At 38.7% G+C, this 20,344-nt stretch overlaps 1 protein-coding gene across 1 annotated transcript in view; it reads left to right on the forward strand.

Annotated features, from left to right (window-relative positions):
• The window catches only part of SMYD1 (SET and MYND domain containing 1), a 34,950-nt gene extending 14,618 nt beyond the window's left edge, over positions 1-20,332 (forward strand). Inside the window, exons 3-9 of the mRNA XM_081344834.1 lie at positions 3,680-3,893; positions 5,321-5,451; positions 10,976-11,168; positions 16,014-16,106; positions 18,411-18,574; positions 19,099-19,267; positions 19,626-20,332. Of these exons, the coding sequence (XP_081200960.1) occupies positions 3,680-3,893; positions 5,321-5,451; positions 10,976-11,168; positions 16,014-16,106; positions 18,411-18,574; positions 19,099-19,267; positions 19,626-19,784 (1,123 nt within the window). The 3' untranslated portion in view covers positions 19,785-20,332. The remainder of the gene's footprint in view (positions 1-3,679; positions 3,894-5,320; positions 5,452-10,975; positions 11,169-16,013; positions 16,107-18,410; positions 18,575-19,098; positions 19,268-19,625) is intronic.
• Positions 20,333-20,344: the final 12 nt, after the last annotated feature.

Here is a 20,344-nt window from a genome sequence, read left to right on the forward strand (position 1 = left end):
AAACATGAGATGATAAGACTGAACATCGACATCTTAGGAATCAGCGAACTAAAATGAAGAGGAATGGGTGAATTTAATTCAGATGACCATCTGGTATACTACTGCGGGCAAGAATCCCTCAGAAGAAATGGAGTAGCCTTCATAGTCAATAAAAGAGTAGGAAAAGCAATACTGGGATACAATCCTCAAAATGACAGAATGATCTCAGTGCGAATCCAAGACAAACCATTCAAAATCACAGTAGTCCAAATCTATGTCCCAACCACTGGTACTGAAGAGGATGAAATTGACCAGTTCTATGAAGCCCTATAGCACCTTATAGAATTAACACCAAAAAATGATGTCCTCATCATCATGGGGGATTGGAATGCTAAAGTAGGAAGCCAAAAGATAACCGGAATAACAGTCAAGTTTGGCCTTGGAGTACAAAATGAAGCAGGGCACAGGCTGATAGAATTTTGTCAAGAGAATACGATGATCATAGCAAACAATCTTTTCCAACAGCCCAAGAGACGGCTCTACACATGGACATCACCAGACGGTCAACACAGAAATCAGATTGACTATGTGCTCTGCAGCCAAAGATGGAGAAGCTCTGTACAGTCAGTAAAAACAAGACCAGGAGCTGACTGGCTCAGATCATCAGCTTCTCATTGCAAAATTTAGGCTTAAATTGAAGAAAGTAGGGAAAAGCACTAGGCCATTGAGATATGAACTAAATCATATCCCTGATGAATACACAGTAGAGGTGACAAATAGATTTAAGGAATTAGATCTGATAGACAGAGTGCCTGAAGAATTATGGACGGAGGTTCGCAACATTGTACAATAGGTAGCAACTAAAACCATCCCAAAGAAAAATAAATGCAAGAAAGCAAAATGGCTGTCTGAGGAAGCTTTGCAAATAGCTGAGGAAAGAAGGGAAGGGAAAGGCAAGGGAGAAAGAGAAAGATACACCCAATTGAATGCAGCATTCCAGAGAATAGCTAGAAGAGATAAGAATGCCTTCTTAAATGAACAATGCAAAGAAATAGAAGAAAACAATAGAATAGGGAGGCCCAGAGATCTCTTCAAGAAAATTGGAGATATGAAGGGAACATTTCATGCAAAGATGGGCATGATAAAGGACCAAAATGGCAGGGACCTAACAGAGGCAGAAGAGATTAAGAAGAGGTGGCAAAACTACACAGAAGAACTATACAACTATACAAGAACGAGCTTAATATCCCAGATAACCACGATTGGGTGGTCACTGACCTCAAGCCAGACATCCTAGAATGTGAAGTGAAATGGGCCTTAGGAAATTTGAGCAACAACAAAGCTAGTGGAAGTGACAGCACTCCAGTTGAGCTATTTAAAATCTTAAAAGACGACGCAATAAAAGTGCTACACTCAATTTGCCAGCAAATTTGGAAAACTCAACAGTGGCCACAGGATTGGAAAAGGTCAGTTTACATTCCAATTCCAAAGAAAGGCAATGCCAAAGAATGTTCAAACTATCGCACCATTGCTCTCATTTCACATGCTAGTAAAGTTATGCTTAAAATCCTACAAACTAGACTCCAGCAGTATGTGGATCGAGAACTACCAGAAGTACAGACAGGATTTCAAAGTGGCAGAGGAACTAGAGATCAAATTGCCAACATACGCTAGATCATGGAGAAAGCTAGGGAGTTCCAGAAAAACATCTACTTCTGCTTCATTGACTATGCTAAAGCCTTTGATTGATCACAACAAACTGTGGCAAGTTCTTAAAGAGATGGGAGTACCAGACCATCTTATTTGTCTCTTGAGAAACCTATATGCGGGTCAAGAGGCAACAGTGACAGGCAACAGGCTGTATACTGTCACCCTGCCTATTTAACTTATATGCAGAGCACATCATGAGAAAGGCAGGGCTAGATGAATCAAAAGTTGGAATTAAGATTGCCGGGAGAAATACCAACAACCTAAGGTATGCAGATGATACCACTCTAATGGCAGAAAGTGAAGAGGAACTAAAGAGCCTCTTGATGCGGGTGAAGAAGGAGAGTCCACAAGTGGGCTTGAAACTCAACATTAAGAAAAGATCATGGCATCCGGCCCTCACAATTCCTGGCAAATAGATGGGGAAGAAATGGAGGTAGTGACAGATTTTATTTTCCTGGGCTCCAAGATCACCACAGATGGGAACTGCAGCCAAGAAATTAAAAGACGCTTGCTCCTGGGGAGGAAAGCTATGGCAAATCTAGACAGCACACTAAAAAGCAGAGACATCACCCTGTCAACAAAAGTGTGTATAGTCAAGGCCATGGATTTCCCAGTTGCAATGTATGGCTGTGAAAGTTGGACCATAAGAAAGGCTGAGCACCAAAGAATTGAGGCCTTTGAACTATGGTGCTGGAGAAGACTCCTGTGAGTCCCTTGGACTGCAAGGCGTTCAAACCGGTTAGTCCTAGAGGAAAATGAGGTGGCTGGATGGAATCACTGAAGCAGTAGGCATGAGCTTAAATGGACTCCAGAAGATGGTAGAGGACAGGAAGACCTGGAGGAATGTTGTCCATGGGGTCACGATGGGTGAGACACAACTTCGCAACTAACAACAACAACATAGTCATTAGCTACTAAAATGCAACAAGGTGATAATACCAAAAGATTCAATGCATTAATTGTGTAATATAATTATAATGGATTGTTCATCAGGTTCCAAAGAATCTTTAGTGCTGCTGTGCAGAATCTAGTTACTTGCGCTGTGACTACAATCCATTTGTCTTCAAGCAACCATTAAAGATAAATGGAGTCAGAACAGGCAGGATACTTATTAATTATCAGGAAGATAAATTTTGTTTGAATGTCTCTGTAAAAAGAGCAGAATCACAGGGACATAGCCTTTCAATCAGTGATATCCTTTTATATTTGCAGTCTAGGATGGCTGATGCAGCCCATATCTTGTAGTCCTCAAGTCAGACATGTGCAGGAGAACTGAATGATGCTGGATACTATCCCTGAAGCCAGACATAATGGTTTACTGTTCAATGTACATGCATAATTCATAATCTTTGAATTCTGTTCCATGTCTCTTTAAAGGAGAAGGGTTTATAAAACAAATGTGTACATAGCCCAAATGGATGTTGCTTCTTAGAAGAGCCAACAACCTATAAAGTTTCTCTTGCTAACAGAAAAAAAGAGACTGCAGATTATTTTTGGGTACTTAAACATGAATCTCAATTTAGAAAGAAGAGTCTGCTTGATTCTGCAAATTGTACCAAGTGTTATGAAATATTCTGACACATAAGCCGGAATCCTCTTAGCTGCCCTAAGAGTCTTTGTGTATGCAGGAATGACCTATTTAATTTTTATTACAATCTACCTATGCTGAGAGTGTCACAATTCCATTTCGCAAAGTATTAAGCAAAATAAGCAAGTTTTGCAGTTTGGTATAGAGATGAAGGCACCAGGCTAGAAACCAGAAGCCCGTGAATTTTAATTCTACCTTAGGCACAAAGCCAGCTGGGTGACTTTGGAATGGTCACTTTTTCTCAGTCCTAGAAAAGAAGCAATGCCAAATCAATCTTGCCTAGAATGCCAAAAAATGCCAAAAGAAATCTTGCCTAGAAAACTGCAGGAACATTTGAGGCAGTCTCCCAGAACAAAACGGGTTTCTATTCTTATATAGTGTTATATACTCTTCTCCTACTAGGCTGGCTGCCCGAATCCTTTGGAGAATTGAAAGAGAAGGAGGTGGCCTTACTGAGGGGTGTCTGGTTTCCACTGACAGCCTACAAAATCACGTGGAACATTTCGGAGAGGAGGAAAAGAAGGAGCTGAGGATGGATCTGGAGAGTTTTCTGGAGTTCTGGCCACCTGAGAGCAAACAGTTTGGCATGCAATACATCTCCCACATATTGGGTGTGGTATGTATACATTGTTGAAGTCTGGAAGGAATTGTGGGAGGGAACATGGACAACTAAAGCAAATGTATCCTGCAACCAGCCCACATCTATGGTGGTTTGCAGTGCCCATGGTCATGCGACCACAACAGTTTGGATGATTACAACAGTTTTTCCTGAAACCAATGTTTTATTTCTCTTTTTTGGAGGAAAAGCCCCATAACAAACAATGGTTTTGCTTAACAACTGCGGTATTCACTTAGTAACCACGCTGTTCGCTTTATAACCATTGTGTTCATTTAATGTCCATCACAAAAAAAGTCAAAATCAACTATGCTCATGCAATGACCCACTTTATAACCATCACAACTTTTAACTGTAATTGCCAGTCTCAGTTATGGTTGTAAGTCAAAGACTACCTATATAGTGAGCATATTGGGCAAATGCAGTCAATTATATTCAATAAAGTTATGATTCATTATTTAGCACACAGTTGTGAGAACACAATTAGAGAGCAGTGGAACAATGTTTGGTGCATTTCATAAAACTCTTACAAAAAGCTCTACTCTTTTAGGTAAAGGATGGGGTTTGGGTTATTTTTGCTGTTTATAGCATAATGTGTAACAAACCAAGATGATGCCAAAATGATAAGATACATGCTAGGTTGCCATTACATTACTGTTTTTATTGCTTCCTGAAATACCCATGGCTGTTTATTTTTTAAAGACAAGTTCTTTCTCTCATTCCTTTTCCTTCCTTATTTAATGGAGTTCTTGGTCCACTGATACACACTGTGGGTATCCTTTACAGCAGGAAGATGGTAATTAACTGAGTGTCTAAAGATGAAATACTGGAGGCTTATGGGGCAAATCTGAGGTCTTTAGAATTACACATCAGGAATCCACTGAGTGGGCAGCAACTTCAATAAGTTCTTAAACTACTTGGTCCAAATGGTGCTATTTCCCTCCCCTCCAAGCAATAGAAAAAAGAACAGCCCTTGATAAAACACATCTGAATCCTTCACAAAATTTTGTGAGATTGGAAGATAAACAGTCATACTCTCCCCTGATATCCAGTTTGTCAAAAAAGGCAAGATAGAAGTTGCAACTGCATGACCAAATTCTGACCCTTCTGTGTATTGCAGGATTTTAAGAATTAGGAAAATTAAGAAAATGCAAGAGATGCAGTTAGAGAGATAAGAAAAAAGAGAGATGACTGCTGTACATATTTTTTGTAGATTTACATATATTATATATCCTGGCTAGTAATTTGTGATGATTTTAATATAGATCTTAATAGATGGAATGAGTTGAACTCATTCGTATTTCTGTTCCCAAATTCTCTCTGAGAAATGGATCCCTCTGTAGGCACAGAAACTGGCTGTCTCAGATCTAAAAAAATTGTTTTTCCTGATGCATCTTACTTTTTGTTTTTTGTTTTTGTGGGAGCAGATCAATTGCAATGGTTTCACCTTGAGTGACCAAAGGGGACTTCAGGCAGTTGGCGTAGGCATCTTCCCCAATCTTTGCTTGGTGAATCATGATTGTTGGCCCAATTGTACTGTCATCTTTAACAATGGCAAGTAAGTATTCATTCTCTGCAACATTCTTTTCTGTTCAGAGATTAAAACAAAGTCTTTCAGAAAACAATCTGCTTTTCAGAGGAAAGGTAGCCTAACTCTAATGCATCAACTTCCACTTCCAGAAAATACATAATATGAAGGCCACTGCTGAACTCATCTAGAAAAATGGGGAACCCATTGGAACATTATCTTGTAGAAGTCCCATTTCAATGAATGGGAAATGGAGGAGATTTTTACTATGTTCTTGGAAAGTTGAAAATTATTCAGTGAAGACCATGCCACTAAGTGGTTCAGTGGCTTATACTCAGTGTGTATTGTCGAGAATGGATCTAGATAAATAAATTAGGAAAATGGTTGAAGGAGGTAATACTTTAACTATTATAATTTTTTTCACTGAGTACATTCCTAGCATGACTTAGTATTGTCAGTGATGATCTGATTCACTAAGATGTAATCAATCTATTGATGGAAGTCACTAAGAGTCATGATGATATTTCTAAAAACAGACAGAATCAGTCTTTCTTAAATCTGTACTATCCAACAATGTTACTCAATAAAATAGGGAAGGCTCATCTAGGTCTATATGAAAAGACAAGCACCATGTCATCTTCTTGGAGAAAGAATAGTGACAACTATATTTTTCCCTAAATTTGCTCCATAAATAATCTGTTTGATTGCAATAAATGTAAGAAGTCTACTTTAAAAGATCATGGGATAAGAATTGGAGGACCAAATGTGATTGCTCTTGAATGTTGCTATACATACATTTTAGCTACCTCATAAAACAAACTGTGAATAGTAGGAGAAGCGTGTGAATTCTGAACAAGAACCAAAACTTAAGTTAATGTTGCTATTTCTCAGGGATGAGCAGCTCATAATACAGAGGGTTTTTTTAATGGCTCCCACATGCTTGTTGGCAACTCCTGAAATCCCTAAATCATACTAGCAATATTCAGTAGCAAAACACCAGCATTCAGGGAACTACTTGTGTCACCTTTTTTTAGAAATTAGAAACTAAATAGATATGTTAAACTTTAATAGGCTTAAGACATTTACTTTATTAAAACATGCCACAACACCTGCCCACTTCCAGGACCCTTCCAGGAATTACTATATACTGTCACTCCACTTCCTTGGGTGATCTCAGTGCATTGTTACATCTCTCTACAGTCCCTAGAGGCTGATTAAAAACAAACACCACCACAATGCAGAAAGGCCAGACTATAGCATAAGTCAGATTATCAGAATATCAGACTGGTATTTTTAACATCCTTGGTGGCTTTGCCTCCCTCTGTAATTATGCCATCTACCTTGAATGGGAAAAGGATTATGTAGAACCTCTCTGCCATGGTGGGAGAGGATGATGTATTTGTCATATTTGATTGGATGGGGTATTATTTCTGAGCATGCCTGAATGGAACTTTGGGCAAGAGGGAACTCAAGGCATGAAATGTCAAAAATTAAAGCAACAGACAGGATGCTGTTGAAAAACTTCTGTTATGCTTTAGCATTTTTTTCTATTGCTGGGGGCTGTTTTCCTGGCAATTTCTTGATTGAGGGGGCCATAAGTTAAAGAGTGGGGGGGAGGTGAGAAGAGCTGGCACTAGCAGCTGCTCTTTGCTATTTTTGCTATCCCTTTTGAAAAGGGCTATGTGAAATTGGTTTAATTCACAAGAGGACTTAAAGAAAGCAGCAAGGGAAGGTTCCTACCTAGCTAGTTATGTCTTCTGCTGTGACCAGGAAAAAAACAACCCATACAGATTTTGAGATGGATTGACTGATACTGGGAGAGAAAACCCATGTGGAAATCATTCCCAGCAATACAAAGAAGCTACTGAGTGGAAAGATCCTTCTTTCTCTGGTTCAGCTGTAGAGACTGCCTTTTAGACTGTTATGTTACTATTTGTCACTCAGTGAATCAGTGAAATCAGTGAAACTTGCTTTTAAACTTGTAATGTTTAATCTCCACTTTAAGTTTTGGGATGGATCAAAACATAAAAGTAAAGTAAATTATTCTGGTCCAATATCTATCTGCTGTCCTTTCTAGTAAATTCTAGTGGTTATGCACCCTATCAGAAGGCCCGGATGAGCAAACATTATGTGCTAGAGGAAAATTTGAAATCAGATAGTGGAAATAGTTAAAGACAAAACATTTTATACTGATGCTTTATAGTATAATCGCAGTGAACTCAGTAAGGTAGTACATGTGGTATATTTTTAACTGATAGTGAGTAGACTTACAAAAAGAGTTGCGCTTACTGCTACTAATGCTATAATGCTGAAGCTGATCTATCTATGCCAAGGGAAGGTTCTATTAAACCTTGTGGCTTAGTTTCACCAAATTCTTATTCGTAAAACTAAACTTGGACGGGGCAGCAGAGAGCCCAAGAGGGCCAGGAGATGGAATATCCAAGCTCTGTGACTGCCTTCAACTCTGGCTCCCCTGAGACAAGAAGAACTAGCCAGTCAGTTAATCAATTGCGGCGAAATACAACTATTCCTACGCTAGAGCCAAAGCCTGTTTGAGAGAGGAAATAATCTACCCTGTGTAAATTATAGCTTACAATTTCAGATGCATCTTTTACTGTTGTCTTTGGTTCATGCATGTCAATGTATAGCTGCCTCCAAGCATTCAATCTACTAAATGTCTGGCCTCAGACTGCTTTTCCAGTGTTTCTATCTTTGTCAAACTGTAGATGTTTGTTCTTTTTTTCAGTCATGAGGCTGTAAGATCATTGTTCCACACCCAGATGAGGTGGGTCGGTCTTGAAAGCATAATATACTCCCTTCTCTCATTACTTCTCTCTCTTCCTGCATCAGTATAGAAGAATCACAGACAATAATAACCCAACTTTGGAAATGTTTGGCACATAATTCCACAGTTTCTGTAATCCCTAAGCTACACTCCACTAAACCCAGCTCTTAATTTAATACTTCCTGCATTTTGTACTGTATTATAATAATAAGTACTATAATATTAATTGTGATTGTCACCTCTGTTCTTATCAGATCAACTTGCCCATCCTTCTTAACATCACTGCTATTTTCTTTTTCCCTCTTTCCTTTCCATAGCAGTGACAGCATGAGAGCCTGTATTGGTGGTAATAAATCCTGTCAATCTTTCATCTTATTTACAGATGTCCAATTGCCTGAGCCCCCTTTCCCTAATTTTGGTTGCATTGATTACAACTAATTCCAGCCTGGGAGAGGGACTGGGCATGCCATCCCTTCCATCCCATTTTCCACCCTTATGACAAGTTTTTGATTGTAATCTCAGGAGGGCCTCACAGGGAAAAAGAAGACTTAAAGTGTTTTTTGAGCCTTCTTGCCAAATCTTTTCTACAATCCTTGGAGATTTATTCTGCGTACTTTCCAGGAATTCTCAAAAGAATCTTTTAAATTAAAAAAGAGTTATTTGGATCTCTCTTGTATAAATTAAAGAAACCTATTCCTAGATTCAGCTGATTATAAACAAAGCCCTTAGTGCAGACATGTCAAACTTGTGACGTCACGTGACATCGCACGACATATCAGGAGCCTTGGTGGAGCAGTGGGCTAATGCCTCCTTAAGTAACACCAGCTGCCTGCAATTAGTGCAGGTTCGCATCCCACCAGGCTCAAGGTTGACTCAGCCTTCCATCCTTCTGAGGTAGGTAAAATGAGGACCCATATTGTTGGGGGCAATTAAGCTGACTTTGTAATAATGCCGCTTGGGGGTGTGTGAAAGCCCTAATAAGCAGGCATATACATAGAATGAAGGCTACTGCTAAGCTTGTAAGCCGCCCTGAGTCTTCGGAGAAGGGCGGGATATAAATGGAATTAAAATAAAAAAATAAAAAAATAAAAATATCAGAACTTTTTCCCCATTGCTGGCAATGGGATGGGTGCAGTTTCGTCGTGACGCGTCCGGCCTGTGGGCCGACAGTTTGACACCTCTGCCTTAGTGGAAGGTACTGCACATTTTGAAACCACAGCTGATGTAAGAAAGCATAATTGTCTCTGTATGTGTGTGAATGTAACTGTAGTTAATGTGGAACATAAAGAAACATTCTTTCTAAAAAAATAAGTGAACACATGAACTGGGAAGTTGTGGCTAAACTCTTGTGCTAACAGATGTATTACTCTGATCTGATAAAGGGGAACTTAAAGATAATCACCATTATATTTCTTAATGCTTCTGGGCTAACATTTGAAAATGAAACTGGAATGAACCAAATCAATTCCAGTAAGGTGTGTGAGGTTTATGTAGACCATACCATTTTTTTTTAAATGAAAGAATAAAAAGAGAAAGATTGAGAATGTAAGAGAAACTAATTCTTTATTTTACACATTTGGAAGCATTGCTTTTTGTGTTCGGATAGACATAATTTAATTGCCCCTCAGTTTAAGGATCTCCAGTGACATACTGTCAGAAAAGAAGAAAGTACGTAGGAATGACGAGGGTGCATGGCAAGAACATATTCATGTGCTCAAAAGCTGAATGTTTAGAAATGGCTTGGTTAATGTATCTGTAGATGAGCATGTAAGTGTGCTTTTGCTTATTTTTCATAACAGCTCTATTTCTGTACAATGCATTTCGTGTACGTGATTTCAGATGTGATTGTGCTGAATCCCCTAGGTTAAAATTCTAATGCTAAGAAGTTCCACCCTGCCCAAACCTGGCAGATGCCACCCAGAAGCTATCTTGCTGGTGGCAAGTATAATAGATGAAAAATATCTGCAAGTGAACCTGTTCCTCAGCCTCACAAATAAGTGCACAGAAGCCCACCCCTTTAGCATGCATTCTGGCTGACCCACTTATTGAAGGTTATCTATTGGTTAACTGTGGCTATATGAAGCAGTACAGTATATGGAATGTAATTTTAAATAGCAACTACAAAGTGGAATATTAAGTGAGTGTGCCGAAGGTAAGAAGGGAAATGTCAATTAAAAGATAATTTGTATAATAAAATAAAATGAGAGGACACTTATCCAAAAATTTATAATGATGATTTCAAAATTATACTCTAAGCTACACTTGAGTATGCTATAGATTCTAATTTTATAAAAAATTCAATTGTCTAAAAACTTTAATTTTAATTGAAGGACAGTGAACATTATATATGTGACTTTTGAATTTTTGAGAATTTGTTCAAAACTGGAAACTGCATGCTGAAATTGTAGAGGTTGTTGAGTGAGACTTTCTCCTTAGTCAGAAAACAAGGCCTCTTTGCCCTATCAATAATTAGCAAAAGCCAGAGAAAATTCCAGAATATGAAGAAAAATCCTCCTCAATAAATTATGCAAAGTAAAAGAAAATTAAAATGGTTTTGATTTCCATAAATGTATGCAGTATTAATTTGATATTTTCTTATTACAGAATTTTGTTCACCCTTGTACAATATTTAATTCAGAAGACAGAAAATTCCACAAAATAATCCCTGGCATTGCTTGGGAAGATAGAGTTTCTTTCCTAAGAATCTTATCTATAGAATCAGATAATTACTGCAATTGATCTAATGCCTCTTGCCTTATTTAAAACCAGGATAGAACTACGTGTATTGACTAAGATCTCTGAAGGAGAAGAGCTGACTGTTTCCTATATAGACTTTCTCAATGTCAGTGAAGACAGAAAGCAGCAACTGAGAAAACAGTATTATTTTGATTGTACCTGTGAGCATTGCCAGAAAGGAATCAAAGATGACCTGATGTTGGCTGTGAAAGAGGGGAATGAAAAGGTATGACTTTGACAAATTTCAAATATCTCCAGGAACATAAATGAATAAGATATTGAATTGGAAACAGAAAGATTTGGTCTCAAATATGGCTTCAGCTATGGAAGCTTACTGAATAATTTCAGGCTAATTACTGCCTTGCATCCCAACCTACTTTACAAGTTTTTTTGTTATGAGGATAAAATTGGCAAGGAAGCAGAATACAAATCTGACAAATTAATAAATAAATGTAAACAGTAGCATATATCTTGTTTCAGTCAAGAAACTTACAAAGAAATACTAAGATGCAGTTTGGGTTTTCTGCAATTCTGGAAGTTCTGCAATTCTGGGTTTCAGCCTTTGGTGAAACACAATATATCTACCCTCACTGAATTCTTTAACAAGTTGATTTACTATAAGATTAATGTGTGTTGCAAGAAGATTAGCAGAGAGAGTATACTATGGGGTAGTATCAAATGATCCAGCAGGCCAGCTCAGGCCTGTTGGTTCACCTATCTCTTGGGGTACCAAGGATATCTGGGGAAAGTGAATATACAGCACAGATACTGTAGTTGAACCTGTGGAAGAAAATCAGTATTGTGATGTAAGCTGTTTTACAATGAAGTATTTGTTCTGCTATCATTTTGTTGACAAATCTTTAGTTTCCTTGGTCTTCTACAAATACAAGGGCTCTCCTCTCCTCTGCCTATGGTTGAATAAGAAGCAGCGAATATTTGTATCTTCACTGCTTACTTGCTGGATTCCTTATTTGTCAAGAAATAAATTGCCAGGTATATCTGAAACTGCTCTGACTCTGGCTCTCACTATAGCATGAAACATTATCATCTAAGGTAATTATTTATGTGTATATCACTGTTAGTCAGCTTCATTAAAACTTTGCAAGTATTGGATTCCATGTGAGAAACTATGGGAAGGAAGTGAAGGAGTGCAGTTTAGGTGCAGAAGAGACAACACAGACCAAATATGAGAACCACAGGAAGAAAATATCAATATCTTCATAAATGACTTAGATGAGAGAAAAGAAGGGGAACTCATCAAATTTACAGATGACACCAAACTGACAAGAGTAGCCAATACCCAGAAGACAAATTCAAGATGCAAAAAGATCTTGACAAACAATGGGCCCTATCCAACAAAATGAGTTTCAATGTGGAGAAAAGCAAAGTTTTACCTTTAGGCAGGAAAAATCAAAGGTACAAGTACAGATTTGGTGAGACTTGGCTCAAAAACAATAACTGTGAGAGGGATCTAGTGGACGATCACTTGACTGTGAGCCAGCAGTGTGCAGCAACAACCAAAAAAGCTAATGCAATCCTGGGTTATGTAAACAGAGGCATAGAATCAAGATCACACAAAGTATTAGTACCACTTTATAAAATCCTAGTAAGACCACACATGGAATACTGCAGCCAATTTTAGTCACCATATCACAAAAAAGTTGTTGAGAGTTTAGAAAAAATTCAGAGAAGAGCAAGTAAGATGATCAAAGGCCTGGAGACTAAAACATATAAAGAACGGCTGTGGGACTTGGGTCTGGCTAGTCTAAAGAAAAGAAGAAATAGGGGAGACATCATAGCAGCATTCCAGTATTTGAGGGGCTGCCACAGAGAAGAGAGGGTCACGTTATTCACCAGAGATGGAGGGACGAGAAACAATAGTCAGAAACCAATCAAAGAGAGAAGCAACCTGGAATTAAGGAGAAACTTCCTGACAGTGAGGACAATTAATCAGTGGAACAGCTTGCCTCCAGACATTGTGGATGCTCCATCACTGGAGATTTTTAAGAAGAGGTTAGACAGTCACTATGTCTGAGATGGTATAGGTCCTCCTGCTTGAGCAGGGGGATGGACTAGAAGACCTCCAAGGTCCCTTCCATATTCTATTCTATTCTATTCTATTCTATTCTATTCTATTCTATTCTATTCTATTCTATTCTATTCTATTCTATTCTATTCTATTCTATTCTATTCTATTCTATTCTATTCTATTCTATTCTATTCTATATAACTAGACAATCACTTTTCTGAGATGATGTATGTTCTCCTGCCTGAGCAGGGGGCTGGACTAGAAGACCTCTAAGGTCCCTTCCAGCTCTATTCTATTTTAAAATATTTCAAAGCGATTCTGGTGACTGTCTGGACAAATCCCTGGCTCAAAGTTACCTAGCTGGCTTCTTGCCCGGAACAGGACTAGAATTGTCTCCTGCAATTTAGTCTTAAAGCATTACACCAAATAAATTTTCCTATGTTTAATTCAAAGGAACGCGGTGGCTCAGTGGGTTAGGACGCTGAGCTTGTCGATCAGAAGGTTGGCAGTTTGGCAGGTCGAATCCCGAGTGCCGCATAACAGAGTGAGCGCCTGTTACTTGTCCCAGCTTCTGCCAACCTAGCAGTTCGAAAGCACGTAAAAATTCAAGTAGAAAAATAGGGACCACTACGGTGGGAAGGTAACAGCATTCCGTGCGCCTTTGGCATCTAGTCTACATGACCACGGAGATGTTCTCAGACAAGCGCTGGCTCTTCGGCTTTGAAACAGAGATGAGCACCGGCCCCTAGAGTTGGAAACGACTAGCACGCATGTGCGGAGGAACCTTTACCTTTACCTTTATGTTTAATTACTCACTGTAAGTCTGGCTGAGAAAGTACTTTTAAACTTTTCAAAATGCTGTTTCTACTCAGGGACACCTTGTTGAAATTCATGTAGTTTTGCTCATTAGGGACACCTTGTTGAAATTCATGTAGTTTTGCTCATTTAGTTTGCAATGCCTGACCTGAGAAATTGATTGGCATTGACTTCCAAATATGGAATTTCAAGGATTTTTTTTGGAAGTAGCTTTGCTTTTGCATGTGGCATTGTGTCTAGATTTATCACTAGATTTATCACTTATGGAACATTGCCATATAGCCTATAAGGCAAATTTCTGTTGAACATTGAGAATATATTGCCATTTTGACTGTCAAAACAAAAACATCAGAGGTAAACAATGCCTCGAAGTTCTCTGAAGAGTTTCATCTGTCGGAATCATGGCATTGACAGCATACAGAACCATCCTGGAGAACGAAATGGGATAACTCGATGCTGCTAGCTTGGTGTGGCCACCTGGAGGTGGCCTTCAGCTACCATGTCTCTTCTGCCAACTTGCTGCAGCCATTTCTTCGCAGGACATCTCAACACCAGAAATTTACTGCGGGGATAACTCCCTGCAGGTGCCAGATGGAGAGGGGGGCAAGCAAGCAGGTGAGCAAGCAAGTGAGCTGTCAGAGGAGAGCAGTGATGGGCAGAGCACTGGATAGAGAGCTGGGCGGGTGGGCAAGGTAGCGGGATGTCAGAGGATGGCTGCAGTAGATTCGCTCCATCCCGAATGCTGAACCAGAAGTTCGGCTACAGCAGGGAAGACAGTTGCAAAGCAGCAGCACTTTAAAAAAACTTTCAAGGTTGCAGCATCGGCTCTTTAGAAAAACGTGCCTAGCACATCACCACAGCAAAATTGCCTGTTCAGGCCAGAGCCAAGATGCAGAGGCAATGGCAGTGATGAGGAGGTCAAAATGGGATATGTCCTGCCCAGTACCGCCACCACGCTTTCCTCTGACAGCCTGTTTTCTCTTGCTTTCCATCTGGCACAACTCCAAGGCACAGAGGCAATGGCTGGTGTGTGAGTGTCAAAATAGGAAGCCCCTGTCTGATACTGCCTCCCTGCCCCCCGCCCCATCTCCCACTGCAGCCAAACTCCTGGTTCGGCATTCAGGGTGGAACCAACCTATCCCTGTCACCCTCTGACATCACACTTGCTTGCCCAACTACTCCAACTCTCGATCCAGCTCCCCACCCATCACTGCTGCCCTCCAATAGCCCACTCACTCACTCAACCACTCATCCAGCTCTCCATCCAGCACCCACAGCAAGTTATCCCCACAGTGAATTTCTGTTATTGAGATATCCTGTGAAGAAATGGTGGCAGTGAGTTAGGAGAGGGGACTTGCCGGTGGCGAGAAGGCTACCTCCAGCTGACTGCACCAAGCTAGCAGCATTGAGTCACCATAGACCCTCTGGAGAAAGCTGTGGTTGCTTTGGGGCCATAGCTGACCCTATAGATGATGGGAATAAGCATAGTTCTTACTAATGCTGATTTTATTTCAGCTGCCCGACTTCTCATAGCAAGTCCAACTCTCTACTCAGGATTTAATTTAATTTTAATTTAATCCAGATTAAAACGTCTTGAACAGATTATTGTTTAGTGAAAAGAACTGGGTATATTAAATGTAATTTAATGTGGCCTCTAGGTACATTAAATTGGTGGTACTGTCTGTCTCTAGGTCAGGGGTCTGCAACCTTGACAACTTTAAGACTTGTGGACTTCAGCTTCCAGAATTCCTCAGCCAGCCACAAGTCTTAAAGTTGTCAAGATTGCAGACCCCTGCTCTAGGTAATTGGTGGTACTGTCCAATTTCTCTTATTGTTTGGAAGTTTTTTAACATTTAAATGGAATGAGCTTTCTGTAACTTACTTTTATTAATATTATCCTGTACCCTGTGGAAAAAAGGGAATAAATTTTAGTTTTCCTCTATGTGACATCCTTTCATTTATTTGAAGAGTGCCATCAAAATCTCTCAGTGTCTCTTCTCAAAACTCAATACATCCTCTTTTTTCATTCTTATTTATAGGACTTAGTACCCTGTTTGTCTTCATTACCATTCTTTGAATCTCTCCCAATAGAAAAAAAAGAGCTAAGGTGACTCTTGCAAAGTTTGTTCCAAGACATGATCTTGATAATAAAAAGATTTGGTTTGTTATGTGATGACAGGAAAAATGAAGAAGCACAGACGAATAATTTTCCCTTATTTCTCACAGCCATCCCAAGAAGTGGTGAAAGAGGTCATTCAGTTCACCAAGGAAACCATGAAAAAAGTTGATAAAGCTCGTTCTGATGGAGTATACCATGAAGTAAGTTATTGGACACTGGGTTTTCTGCAGTGACAACCTTCACAGTAATTTAAGTGGTACAGGGCAATCTTTTTCCATCTCCCTAGGACTCCAGTGTGGGCCATCTGAACCCCTTTTCTGTGAACCTCAAAATTCAGCAATAAACAGCCTAATAATGGCAACTGTCTGCCATTTTTTGAAAATAAGGAAATGAAAGTGCTTAGGAAAGTGACCTTTCCATAATAGTTAAAATGGTACAAAAAGCTCAGTCTTGTTACTTCTAGGGATCCTATCCTGCTTAAAGGTGTATCCTCTCCCTGCCAAAAATTTGCCAGCTCAATTCCAACAAGATTGTGTGTGTGGTGGCACCCCACTTTTGAGAAAAATGCATTATATGGAGTATGAGAGATAGCCTTTTCTGCTATTCCCCACCCCTACCAATCTAGGGTTAGGATGTCACTCTCATAGAAGCCATTATGATAGGCCAGCATTATCTGGGTTTTTTTTTTGTGCCAGTAGTTTTGGTTTGTATTGATGCATTTGGATTTTAGCAACCATGATCATCCTTCATGAATAGCTGCCTCTTTGTATTGTATTGTAATTACTGTAGATAGAGATAGAGATAGAGACAGAGACAGAGATAGACAGACATATAAATATATGAATGAATTTCCCCTTTTGTTCAATCTCAGCACCATCCTCTTAAATTAATTTGTGCAGAGGATCAATTAAAACTGCTTGTCTCAAAACCAAAATGTATATTGGTTTAGTCTTCAACTATTACATTTCAGATGCTTCTGTGGGAGATTAAAAAATTGGAGCTGCCTTTTGTGGAAATGCTGGTTGAAAGGATGGTGCTAATCTAGACAAAATAAATATGACTTTTGTTCATGGGATTAACCACCAGATGATCTAAGCTATAAAGCATGTAGTTTTGTTCTGGTTCTGTCCCATTATTGGTTTTAAATCTATGAAAATCTATGCACATTTATACAAGTGTTTCAATTTATTACCGCCAAAGATCAGCCAAAAATACTACAAAATATTCAGCACAAAATATTAAAGAAAACACACATAATACCATTAACACAGATTATCATTTTATTGTATTCCTCACTGTAAACAAAATAGCAAAATATTGCAAGCTGAAGCCTTATTTCATATTATTTTGAAAGTGATGAGAGTATAAATAATGGATTGACTTAAAACTCATATGATTAGATTTATTTTACTGTATTTTAAGGAATTGTTCATGAAGTTTATAATTTAGAACATTTATTTAAATAAGTCCTAAAATACATCTTGTGGGCTTTTATATGGAATTATCTTTCCTGTACAGTATAATCTAATTTTCTACCTTCTCCAATATTGACTGCAAAGATGAAGACTGATAAATTTCTGCTTGCAGAGTTTTACCTGCTTCAAGCCCACAGAAAAACAGAGGGTATTTTGAAACTGACATAATATTGAGAGAACATTTCAACCAGATCTAATTCAATTTAACTGAATTTAATAATTACAGGGGTATTTAGTTAAGTGTTCATATGCATAAAAAACTCACTGGTGGTGTGAAAGAACTTGACTATAATAGCTTCTTTCTAGTCCTTCCAGTTTGATGCACAATTGGGGGAATCCAAGAGATGGTGCCCATACTACCAGAGAGGTCCAGAATGCACAGCCTGCAAAGACAGTTGAGGCAACTACCTGTTCCTTCAAAATGAGAAAGTAAAGCAGATGAAGTAATGAAAGAGGCAGTTCTGATGCTCATGTCCACCATCTCATAAAGAGACTAAAATTCCTGGGACAAATCTGCTGTTTTACAGTTTTATAGTTGGAGAAAACATTGGCTTCAGTTTTAGTTGGTGTTAGGTAATTAATAAGATTAGCAACAGTAAAAACAAAACCAGAAAAAGAAAAAAAGAAAAGCCTATATCAACACCCAAGCAATACAACTATCTTAATAATAGTTTAACTGTTCTTACACAAATAAAAGATAACAATCTCAATATCAATGCAACTTGAACATCCCACACCTTGAAGGACTCAGTTTCAAAGGCTTTAGATAACTTGGAGCCACACTTAGAATTTATAAAAATATAGAACTGTATCCAGTGCTATTGCATTATTATTTCACCAACATGGAACCATTTCTTTACATTTATTCCAGCATTGAAATTAAGGGGGTTGGGGGGTGGGAAACTGGTTCAGAAACAACTCGTATCCACACTCGAGACCAACCTGTCATTAGAGCTATGCCTTCTAGAGGCAGACCTCTTTGTTCTATTCAGTTCCTCTTTTTGATTATTTTGTTCTTTGTGATGACAGGTGGTGAAATTGTGCCGAGAGTGTCTAGCAAAGCAGGAACCAGTGCTGGGAGAAACCAATATTTATCTGCTGCGAATTCTTAGCATCTTGTCTGAAGTTCTCTCTTACCTCCAGCTCTTCAATGAGGCTTCTGGTTATTCAAAACAGATGGTGGATGGTTACCTGTATGTGACTAACATCCCCTTTCTTTGCATATTTGTGTTCTGTATATTACTAGCTATTCATAATATCATTTTTAAAACAGTAAAATTCACTCAGCAGAAGCCTCCCTTTTTTTTACTGCTTCCTCACTCTTTAACCTGCTCCTTGGAGATGCAGACACACTTACTTAAAACTTGCACTTATAGATTATTACATGAATGGCTGAAGGGACTTGAATATTATCTAAGAGGGATTATAAGATTGGAACTCTTGGTTGAAAAGATGGTTGGAAGTTATTGTATTTCTTAACTTTCCTTCTTTCCCTCTTTCCTTCCTTCCTTCCTTCCTTCCTTCCTTCCTTCCTTCCTTCCTTCCTTCCTTCCTTCCTTCCTTCCTTCCTTCCTCCCTCCCTCCCTCCCTCCCTCCCTCCCTCCTTCTTTTGCTTTATCTTTTATTCTATGAGAAGTTTTAAAATAGTGGTTCTTTTTTCCCCCCAAAAAAATCTTGCACCATGTAGTACAACGTGCTTCTTCTCTTTTGCCCTCAGAAAACTTTACCATCCCAAAAATGCCCAGCTTGGGATGGCCCTCATGAGAGCTGGGGTCACCCACTGGCATGCTGGGCTTATTGAAGCAGGCCATGGGATGCTTTGCAAAGCTTATGCTATTCTTTTGGTGACACACGGACCCACTCATCCAATTACCAAAGATCTGGAAGTAAGTTTTTCAAGTGTGACGAAATATCTTTTAGATTCAGAGATTATCACGTAATTAATATTTTTTTATTTTTGATACTTACTGTTGATTTTGTTGGAAGCAAATCTATGTAGCAATTTGTCTATGTCAAGAATTATCTATAATTTCCTGCTGTTCTACATGACTAGCATTTATTGAAATGATATAAAGACATAATTAATAGCATTAGAAGAATGTGGGGAATGTTTATTGATTTGCACAGAGTACTGTGATAAGAATAGCTGCCTGTGATAAAGACTTAACTTTGAACGTAAGGATTACAGTTAGGATGATACATCGAAACTTTCCTGTAACTTGCAGTTTCTTTACATTCATTTAGGCCATGCGTATTCAGTCTGAGATGGAGCTGCGCATGTTCCAGCAGAATGAATTTATGTATTACAACATGAGAGAGGCAGCTCTGAAGAACCAAAAGATCCAGATCATGCCTGAGCCTACCAATGAGGTTTCAGTTGGCCTCTTTCAGAAGAAGCAATAATAAGCTCCTTTGCTGATCGAACATGTATCCTCCTATTCCTGCAACTAGTGCACCATCAGCATTTCTCATGCTAAGAGAAAGATTGTGATATGTCAAGGGGAAAAGTATTTGATCCTGAATTTTGACTGTCCAAAGAACAAATGTAGTTGGAAAAATATCATACATTTTATCATATTGATTTAGATATGTTTACACAATGCATCTTCACAATTATTAATAAAACTGTTGCAGTAATATCTTTAACACAATTCAGTTAAGGTTGGTACATACATACAAAAATGTCATTTTGTCCTGCTTCATATGTATATTTCTTCTGAAAGTAGGGTAATTGAAAGAGTGTGGTGAAGAAAAAATTGCGTACAGAAAGTTAGAAGTACGTGGCTCCCTCCATAAATTAGCTGAAAACATCCTATAGTACTGTGTTGTTTATTAAGTGGGATTGGAACTCTCAGAATTCCCATTCAATGTTGGGTTGAAAGTTATAATCTGAACACATTTCAAGGACCTCACAACTATCATATATTGTATTATTGCAGCCATACAAATTTTTCAACTGACCA

Source organism: Vipera berus (genome assembly GCF_964194415.1).
Source record: "Vipera berus genome assembly, chromosome: Z".
NCBI lineage: Eukaryota > Metazoa > Chordata > Lepidosauria > Squamata > Viperidae > Vipera > Vipera berus.